Source organism: Bos mutus, chromosome 23 (assembly GCF_027580195.1).
Source record: "Bos mutus isolate GX-2022 chromosome 23, NWIPB_WYAK_1.1, whole genome shotgun sequence".
In the NCBI taxonomy this organism is placed as follows: Eukaryota; Metazoa; Chordata; class Mammalia; order Artiodactyla; family Bovidae; genus Bos; species Bos mutus.
In genome coordinates this window covers 32846293-32856671 of record NC_091639.1, presented here as the reverse complement: position 1 = coordinate 32856671, position 10379 = coordinate 32846293, and the positions used below count along the sequence as shown (strand labels likewise).

General features: G+C 46.5%; 1 protein-coding gene across 1 annotated transcript in view; it reads right to left on the bottom strand.

Annotated features, from left to right (window-relative positions):
- The window catches only part of XPO5 (exportin 5), a 44290-nt gene that overhangs the window by 1725 nt on the left and 32186 nt on the right, over positions 1–10379 (bottom strand). The window contains exons 21-31 of the mRNA XM_070361356.1: positions 7740–7840; positions 5913–6009; positions 5124–5274; positions 4540–4623; positions 3688–3734; positions 2847–2944; positions 2166–2228; positions 1219–1301; positions 682–789; positions 412–549; positions 67–231 (exon numbers count right to left, since the gene is read on the bottom strand). Of these exons, the coding sequence (XP_070217457.1) occupies positions 67–231; positions 412–549; positions 682–789; positions 1219–1301; positions 2166–2228; positions 2847–2944; positions 3688–3734; positions 4540–4623; positions 5124–5274; positions 5913–6009; positions 7740–7840 (1135 nt within the window). The remainder of the gene's footprint in view (positions 1–66; positions 232–411; positions 550–681; positions 790–1218; positions 1302–2165; positions 2229–2846; positions 2945–3687; positions 3735–4539; positions 4624–5123; positions 5275–5912; positions 6010–7739; positions 7841–10379) is intronic.

Sequence of the window (10379 nt, the reverse complement as noted above, 5' to 3'; positions counted from 1 at the left end):
ACCACAGCTGGCTTCTGAGGCGACTGCAAAGGTGGTTGGGAGCACTAAGGAAAATGTGAGACCTACCCCAATGCACCCAGCAATGAGGCGCTTGAATTGGTCCTTCCGGCGCTTGTCAGCCACTTTCTGCAGAGAGGGGTTCAACAACTTGCAGTCAAACTGGTCCAGACAGTCCTTCTGAATTTCTGGAATCTGCTCCATCACAGCTCTTATCTCCAGGTACCTGGGCCGCTGAGAAGTAGGGATAAACCCACTCAATGGCATGGGTCTGGGCCCTGCCACACCCACGTCTCGGGCAGCACTAGCAACTTGACAACTGCCTGCGTTGAGTTTATTAAGGCCCAAGTGACTGGAAGCGGCCTGTGAGGAATCAAGCTGCAGCCATCCTGCCTGAAGGCTTTCTCCACTCACCAGCGCCTCATATATCTGGAAGGCCAGGTGGACCAGGGAAGCCATGCAGCCGTCGTGCTGCCCATGTGTCTGTAAGCCCTTCAGCACGCTGGTGAACAGCCATGTAACAGCATCTGCGAGCAGTGTCCCTGACAGCACCTGGGGAGACAGCTGTGCTCAGGGTGAAGGGGGACTCTCTGAAGGCCCCAGCACTCCAGTTCGCCCAACTGAGTCAATCCCCATGACCCCAACGTTTCATAAGGGGTGAGAAGGAGGGATGAGGAACCATACTTGTTTGAGGAGAGGCCAGCAGAGCTGTGTGGTCGTCCTCTGGCAGGACAGAGTGTCCTTCCAGGCCAGGGAGTTGAAGGCCGTAATCAATAGCGCTGTACAAACATCCTAAGGGAAAAGGATGAAGGAATACAATGAGAACTCAAGCACAGTGTTCTCTGTTATGCATCAGGGGTTAGCGTTTCACTAGGTAAGCAGGAAAATGACAAAAGCAGCTACTGAAGAGATGTGAGTTTATTTCTGCTATGTCTATCAGGCCATCAAAAACAGGAACCAATCAGTATAGAAAAGAAAACCTGTGCAGGAAGGAGACAGAACCCAGGCTCGGGGAAGCTGAACACCGGGGCCTGGTGGCGCTGTGCCTGGGTGTTTATCTGAGCCTTGACCCACGCCAGCATGGTAACACCGGGGCCTTGTGCCTTTACCATATGAAGAAATATTACCAAGATACCCTCCTGGTGGTACCAGAAAGTGAGTAAAGTGGATGCAGGCTGCCCAGCAGGGCAAGGAGAGAACCTCAACTGCCCCTCCACCCACCTCATGCTTCATCAGGCATTTCCCCAGGTCTGTAAGCTCCGCCATGGCCGAAGGGGCTACCTCTGTGGCCATCATCTCTTCATCTGTAAGCAGAGAGCAGAATGTTAAGGTTCATCCTTTCAGAACAGAGGCTGTCCTTTCTGACAGAAGCCTGGAGTAAAGCAGAGTGAGGATCCTGGGCTGACTAGTGGTTCTAGGTACTAGGACATCCCCTTAGGCTCACGAGAGGGTGTAGAAGCCTGGCCCATGGCAGATCTAGGGATACACCTAACTATATACTTGCAAAACAATTTTTTCTGGACAGTTACTTAAAAAGCCACAAATGCTGAGGCTCTTTTATCATTGAACCAATATTTGAGCACCCACTGTAGCAGACACTGATTTACGTACTGGGGATATAACAGAAATAGGACAAAATCCCTACTTACTGGGGATATAATAGGACAAAATCCCTTCCTTGTTGAGAGTTAAGTTCTAGTGAGGGAGAGAAGTAATTGATAAAATATAAGTAAAACATGATGTCAGGTAGTGATCAGTGCTGGTAAGGCAGAGCAGAGGAGGAGACCAGAGGCTGGCGTTGCTGTTTTTGATAAGATAGTCATAAAAGACACCCCTCAGAGGTGACATCTGAGCAGAGACCTGAATAAAAGCAACAATATACTGGGATGGTCCAGCATATAGTTAGGAGAACAATCATTCTGGATGGATTGATCCAGAATCTGGATAGAGGGATCACAAGTGCAGAGGCTCTGTGGGGGGATGGTGCTGGGAGAACACAGCAAGGGGGCCAGTACAGGGGAAAGCTACATGTATGTGTACAAAGTCTCCTCCACACCAGTCTGCTAGGGACATGTTTTCTATGGGAACTGACCTGGTTACAAAAGTAACAGTATTGAGGAGAAGGAGCTTAAAGGCTGACCTCCAAGGGCTGCAACAGCCTCACTTACCATCTCCATCTGCAGGGGGAGCAGCAGTGTGGTCAGCACCTTTCTTTGAAACACAGCACACAGCTAAAGCAAGAAAGCAGGGTTACTGGGCTGATCACCACCAGACAACAGCCATCTCAGGCCAGTGGATCCCAAACTGTCTCTGGGCAGGCGAGGACGGGGGAAGGTAGAGGACCGTCCAGGCACAAAGTCGGCTTCACCAATAGAAACCAAAGCATCTGACCAGACCGTGTTCTGGTCCCTCTTCAAGTTCAATCAACTGGAGGGAAATTACAGAATGACCTAAGAGTAACTGACTGGGAGTGGAGGTCTCATAGGTATAACTGGTGTACTATGGATGTCAAACAAATGAACTAACCAAAAAGTAAAAAATGTAATCACCTGCATGTCCAAGAATTAAAAGTTTCCCCGTTTGACAAAGCTAGGAAGTTACTCCTACCGTTCATCCAAATCCCTCCTGCTATTTGAACCATTTGTTTATGTACTGGCCTTAGTATGAACAACTACGATTCAGTTCACAATTCACAACACGTCTTTAAGTTGACTTAAAGGCTACCTAGTCTCTATTTAGTTCATTATTTCTTATCAGTCTGTCCGTGTTGCTGCAAACATGTAGGTGAGTGACCAGCTGTTTTTCCAGAAAAAGGCCCGTCTTCGACCCCTGGTTCCCACGCCACTTACTGATCAGGTCCATGACTTCTCGGGTTAACATCCTCACCAGTTGTTCCTCCAGCATCTCTTGCGACTCTGGGTTTTCATCTGTCGTCTCATCTTCTCCACTGCACAAAATCAGGGACCAAGGCTCATGGGAATGCAAAAGCAGCAGTGACCCTAGCCAGGCCCTCTGTGCCCACTTCCTCCTCTGACTTCCCTGGTCGACATTCCACTCGGACGTTAGGAATGGGCAGCAGTGGACTTCCAGTGGTTAAGAATCCACCTGCCAACCCAGGGGACATGGGTTCGCTCCCTGGTCTGGGAAGAGCCCACATGCCACAGGGCAACTAAGCCCATGTGTCACAACTACTGAGCCTACACACCCTAGAGCCCAGGCTCCACAAGAGAAGCCACTGCAATGAGAAGCCCAGGCACCGTAACAAAGGGTGACCCCTGCTCTCCACAGCTGCAGAAAGCCTGTATGCAGCAGCAGTGATCACTGAGGGGCATTATTATAATGCTTGTGACTATCCAGTTGGCTCGAGGGGACTCGATCAAAATCCTAAGTGGTAAGAATGTCTCAGCATTCACCTAAGGCAGCTGAAGGTATCCCCAACGAAAGCTTGAGCTGAGTCTGCCTGTGAGAGAAAGGCCATCTACTGTTTCGGCTGAGCGTAACTATAACCCACTATTTTAGCCCTGGGATGGTAGAACCCTTCCTTCTACCATTTAGGCTGAGCATGACTAACTATAACCCAGTACTCTTCTAGACCTGGGATGGTAGAATCCTTCCTACCCTATGGCTGCCTTCTCTCACCCCAAACCTGGCTGCCAGCTCATCCATCAAGGAGAAGAGATACTCCCTTACCAAAGCAGGCTCCTCTGGTTGATGACTTGCCATTTTTGGGAAAGCCTCTGGGAAAACAAAACAGAAATAAGCACTACACTGGGGGCAAGGCTGGAAAAGATAATATCTAAGGCCCACTCAGTGGTTAGAATTAGCTGAGGATGAGTCCAGGTAACAATTGCAGAGCCTTAGGAAATCTCATAAGGTTAAAAAACCAGATATGGTTTCTGTAACCTCTCCCAAGGTGGCTCAGTGGTAAAGAATCCACCTGACAATGCAGGAAACATGGATTTGATCCCTGGTCTGGGAAGATCCCCTGAAGAAGGAAATGGCAGCCCATTCCAGTGTTCTTGCCTGGAAAATCCCACGGACAGAGGAGCCTGGCGGGCTACAGTCCATGGGGTTGAAGAGTGTTAGACATGACTCAGCAATGGAACAACATCCCCTCCCAAACCCGAGTGAAGGGCAGCATATCAAACATTTCTTTGCTTGGCAAGGATCAAGAGCATTTTAGAAATCCTGAGTCTCTTCTGGATGCACCAAATTCTCTGCCCAGCTGGTCTCCTTGCTTAATTCGAGTTGGGGAAACAATTCCAGAGGAGCACTCTGCTGACCACCTCTCCTCAGTTAACAGGAGGACAGGAGCAGAACCTGAGTCTGCATGTGCTCGGTGGGCAATGGGACCAGTTTAGTTCTTGGGTGAGCTGCTCTATCCAGTGCAGGGTGGGGGTGGGGGGCAGGGTGGGGCAGATGTGCAGCTGTCCTGGCAGGGTGAGCAGACGACACTTCTGGGAGCTCTTAGCTTGTGAGACTCACAAGAGGCCACCCACTCTAAGAGGTCTTTGTGCTACCCTTTCCTGACTGATCTCTTACCACGTGGAGGTAGGTGAAAAGAGGTCCAAGGATGGGAGACACCAGGGCTTCATAGTGCTCCGGGGGACAGAAGAGCACCAGAGGCTTCACAAAGACCCATGCCGACGCAGGTTAAGGAGCCTTAGCATACGAGCGCATACCCTGTTGTTCTGAAGCACGGCTCCCCTGTGAGGCTGGAACTACAATAGCTCTCCTTCACCACTCTCCTTATATTGTCACTTCAGGAAAGAAAGACACTCCCCAAAACAAATGAAAACAGAGAATCCGAATGAGAATGCAGTATAAGAGTGTCTTCAAAGAGAGGCACCCGACAAAGTACAGAAAAGGGATAAGAGCTTCATCCTCCATCTTTCTAAGCAGTGGGAAGGTAAAGATATCTCTAAGGAGAAAGAGCTTTCAAGACCCCCTGACTGCTTTCAGGTTTTCCCTGCTGTTTACTTCAATCTTCTTGTCTTTTTAATGTGGTTACTGTATACTGAATAGAAATGACTCCATCTGTTTCACGCAGCTCAGCTCTGCCTCCTCTAGTGCCTGTGAACAGTTCCTGTCTTAACCTTCTAGCCCTTTGGGGGTTTTCCAGGGACTTTCGAAAGGATATGAAGCATGGGTCTGAGTCGGTAGTCAGGAATATTGTTCAAGTTGACAAAGGCGGAGCTGAGGAGCTGGGTGGCCAGGTGCTCCACAGTGTAGAAGTCCTGCTGCATGGAAGGGCCTGCCTTCCCGAGGATGTGGAAACTGCAAGGGAAAATCATGGGCAAAATCAAATCCATGATCTGTCACCACCATCCCTGACTCCCCTGGGAATCTCTTGTCTACGAGAAGACTTCTCAGCTAGAAAAGCAATTGACTGTATTTCCTTCTTAAGAGAACTTCAGTTTAATCACCATCCTTTGAAGATGTGGACTTAATCTTCTATCAGAAGTGAAAATATCAGCCCCCACCACTTTTAAGGAAACTTGTTGACAGCAGAGCCAGTTACCCCCTACCCCTGATGCCACAACCAGGACCCCAGGCCACCAAACATGGCCGCCACCTTCTAGTGTCCCACGGAAAGTGGGCTATGAGTAGTGAGGTCTGAGAACATGCATCCCCATCTTCTACTCTGATCTCATCATCATATGCACTGGAAATAGACAAGGTGGGCATTAAAATATCAAGTCATGGCTAGGATTAAAGGCACATGTGACAATTAAAAAAAAAGAAAAAGGAGGAAATCAGCCTGTTCATTTTGATTTGACACTAGAATCATCAGTCAAATTTTGTCGTCATATTACCTGTACACTAGAACGCTGGATCAGATGTAAAACCCAAGGCCATTCCTACACATGGCATGTCTAGGAGAAGAACATGAAAAGGCAGCATGGGTTCCTTACCAGTTTTCATAGAGGGTGCAGAAGAAACGCTGCATTCTTTCCAAGACCGTTTTATAGACAGGAGAGTCATTCAGTTCCAGGAGAGGCTGAGGTAATCCTACAGACAAAGATGGGTCAGGAACCTGCTGCTCCACTGCCGAGGGCTCTCAGCCTACCAGCACCCTCCGCAGGCAGAGGTGGTTTGGGGAGTGGGGGGTGGGGTGGGGTGCTATAAATGCAAAGCAGCTAACCAAGTCTTCTACCAGCAGGAGACGCTAACAGCTTCCCTGAAGGGACTGTTACATTGCCTTTGCAGGCAAAGGTGAAAGCCATTTAAATGTCCAGGTGTGAAGACTCCAACTTTCGCCTGGGTTTCTCCAGATGGAACTTGTACCGAAGCACACAATGACAGCCTCAAATGATCTCTCCATAAAGCACCTGGAATGTACCCCTTCCCTTTTAAGTCACAGAATCTCTTTTTCAAGCAAAAATTTATGCAAAGGGTCGAGATGTATAGCAGATCAAAATGAAGCCCATTTATCTCAAAGAGCTGCCGTCGAAGATCTGTACTTCTAATCAGAGGCAATTTTGTTTCCAGCCTTGCTTCTGCCTGGCAGCTGCCAGAGGGAATTGTTTACCCATTCTACTATGTTTTGGTCAGTCATATATTTCTACAGCACCAGTTCTTGGCTTACTTTGAATAACGGAAGTGGGATGGAAGAGGAATAGGCGGTGAAGCAAAACCTACTTTTTTTACTAACAGTAAGACATTTCTTGGATGTTCTACCTTCACTGGTGTCTGAAACAGGGAGCTTAAATAGTGGGGCCAAAGGAAATGGCCCAGGATCATTTAGGTCAAAACAGATGGGCCCTGGAAAGGGAAACCAACAGTCTTCTTGTCATTAAGTCACGGCTGAGGCATGCGCATTAGATTGCTTAATCATGGCCAGGCCCAGGCAGAGGTGACAGCCGGGGCAAGAAACACTGGGGGGCTGTGATGGAGAGCCAGCCCGAACTTTCAGAGATCAGCACACAGTTTAGACAACTCTGTTGTCTGCAGTTCCAACTTCTAACTGATCACCCTGCTCTGTGTTCCAGCCACACGAGTCGCCTCCCCTTCCCTGGATGTACTGAGCTCTCTGCCTAATGCCTGGGGATCGGGATCTGCCATTCTTGTCTGCTTAGAATGCTCAGCATCTCCTTTTGCCCCCCGTCTGGTTGGTTCCTGTGCATCCTAAGTCTCCACTCAGAGGCAATCTTGTGACTCCTCTCCACGACTGGGTTGGGTTTTCCAATAAACCCTCTCTCCCAGTCACTTTCCTACACAGCACGTATCATAATTATGATTGTAAAGTCATTTCCTAATGGGAAATACGAGTTAAAGCAACATTCTGATAAAGGCGAAACCTGACTTAGAAACGATTCCTTTAAAATTTTAATAATAAATATAGTATTTTACTGATTGAAGCTATTTAAGCTTAATTGTTTTATTACTTTTCCCCTTCCCCCTGCCCTCCATACAAAAGACAGGAAAGTAAGCTAATATGCTTCAGGGCAAAAAAACCATGGTTTATTTACAATCTAAACGCTCTAACATGTACCACCAGCTGGTAGCTAAAGCGGAGGAGGGGTTAATGTGGGTTGTGTATGCTTCTGGAGACCTCTGCATGTTAAGATAATGAAGTGAATGCGTTTGTTTCCAGAGAGCCTGGAGGAATTCCATATGTGCATTTCTGAACAAACTAGTGGTCCAGGTACTGCCAGGTGAGGAGAAAGGGACACAAGGCACACTGAAGCTGCATTAGGGATAAGCTGAACTTCAAGAAAAAAAAAGGTTCAATTTCTTACCTAAAATAGCAGATTTTTCCACTTCAAGCATATCCAGAGCCCTTGTGAAAGGTTCTGCCATTTTGGCTAGCATTTCTGGTGCGTATAACGTATTGTGAGTTCTGAAAAAAATAAGAATGCTGTGTGAACTTTCTTAGCCTGCTGCAGAAGGAAAGAGTGGATTTTACCTTATAATTCAATGATGTTGCATTTCCACACAGACATCTTCCTGTCAGCACTATTCTTGGTAGAAGAATTTAAATGTTTCCCTGGAGAAGGGGTTAGACTTGAAGCTATTAAGTTTATCTGTATGGTATACAACACCTAACAGCAATCGACCACAAGAATCGAATTCTGAGAGAGCTGGACAACATCTCAGTCTAAAGCTGGAAAACAAAATTCTTTCAAATCTGAGACAGTGCCTGGGCGCTCTGTTTTCAGACTGCCAGTGACTAAGGATGAAATGTCAGAGGCATTGTGGTGCAGGACCACAGGCGGGAACAGACAGCAGGTAGTAATATACCCCCATCTTTAGGATTTTTTGTCTCTCATCCAGCAGGGTGGACCCAACAATGTTCTGACAGCTGTTTAGCCTCCTAGAGGCGCATCGCAATTCCTAACGTGAGCATTTCTTCCTCACCAAAAATGACTCACCTGAATAGTTATACTTTGTTAGAGTACGGACCTGATCTGTCTTCCACAGCAACGGCACCCCTGAACACGATAGCCAGAGAGCAAAGCTACCTATTTTTCTTTCAAAGGTTAATTATAAAAATTTCAAATGTACAGAAAATTCTAGAATATAAAATGGACCAGGCAGATTAAATATTTAAGAGGAACACTGAGGGACTTCCCTGGTGGTCCAGTGGTTAGGAAGCCATTGTTCATTGCAGGGGACCCGGGTTCGGATGTGATGTGCTCCATCCCGTATGTGATGGAGCAACTAAGCCTGAGCATAACTAGAGTCTGTGTGCCACAACCGAGATTCTACACGCTGCGACTAGGGGACCTAACACACCCACATAGATAAACAAATAGGTAACTTTTAAAAAGATGGACATGATTATTTTAGACCACACTTATTCTTTGAAAACCTTCAATAATTTTTAAAAAACCTAACCACATGCATTCATCACTACACTCCTTTAAACTGCTTTTTTGTGACTGGCTTATTCCACTTAGCATTAAGTCAAGGTTTACCCATATTGTAGCATGTTGCAAAAACTCCCTCCTTTTTAAGGCTGAATGATATTCCATTGTAAAGATCACATTTTGCTTACCTACTCATCCACTGATGGAACATTCTGGTTGCTTCCACGTTTTATGTAGCTATTGGGAGTAATGCTGCTATGAACATGGGTGTATAAATAGTTCTTTATGACCCATTTTTAATTCTTTTGACTATATACCTTGAGCTGGAATTGCTGCTTAATATGGTAATTGTTTCCAATTTTTAATTGTTTAATTACATTTTTTTGGTGGGGGGTGCTGCACTGCAGGATCTTAGTTCTCTGATCAGGGATTGAAACTGGCCCCCCTGCAGTGGAAGCAGAGTCCTAACCAGCGGACTACCAGGGACTCCCACTATTTTTAATTTTTGAGGAACTGCCAAGCTGTTTTCCACAGCAGCTGTACTATTTTACATTCCTACCAACAGTGTAAAAGAGTCCCAATTTCCCCACATCCTTCCTAACACTTATTTTCTGATTTTTGGATAGCTGCCATCCTAATGGGTGTGAGGTTTCTTTATTTTAGTTTTGATTTGCATTTCCCTAATGACTAAAGCCTTTGACTGTGTGGATCACAATAAACTGTGGAAAATTCTGAGAGAGATGGAAATACCAGACCACCTGACCTGCCTCTTGAGAAACCTACATGCAGGTCAGGAAGCAATAGTTAGAACTGGACATGGAACAATAGACTGGTTCCAAATAGGAAAAGGAGTACGTCAAAGCTGTATATTGTCACCCTGCTTATTTAACTTATATGCAGAGTACATCATGAGAAACACTGGGCTGGAAGAAGCACACGCTGGAATCAAGGTTGCCGGGAGAAATATCAATAGCCTCAGATATGCAGATGACACCACCCTTATGGCAGAAAGTGAAGAGGAACTAAAAAGCCTCTTGATAAAAGTGAAAATGGAGAGTGAAAAAGTTGGCTTAAAGCTCAACATTTAGAAAACGAAGATCATGGCATCCGGTCCCATCACTTCATGGGAAATAGACGGGGAAACAGTGGAAACTGTCAGATTTTATTTTTTTGGGCTCCAAAAATCACTGCAGATGGTGACTGCAGCCATGAAATTAAAAGACGCTTACTCCTCGGAAGGAAAGTTATGACCAACCTAGATAGCATATTCAAAAGCAGAGACATTACTTTGCCAACAAAGGTCTGTCTAGTCAAGGCTATGGTTTTTCCTGTGGTCATGTATGGATGTGAGAGTTGGACTTGAAGAAGGCTGAGTGCCGAAGAACTGACGCTTTTGAACTGTGGTGTTGGAGAAGAGTCTTGAGAGTCCCTTGGACTGCAAGGAGATCCAACCAGTCCATTCTAAAGGAGATCAGTCCTGGGTGTTCTTTGGAAGGACTGAAGCTAAAGCTGAAACTCCAGTACTTTGGCCACCTCATGTCAAGAGTTGACTCATTGGAAAAGACTCTG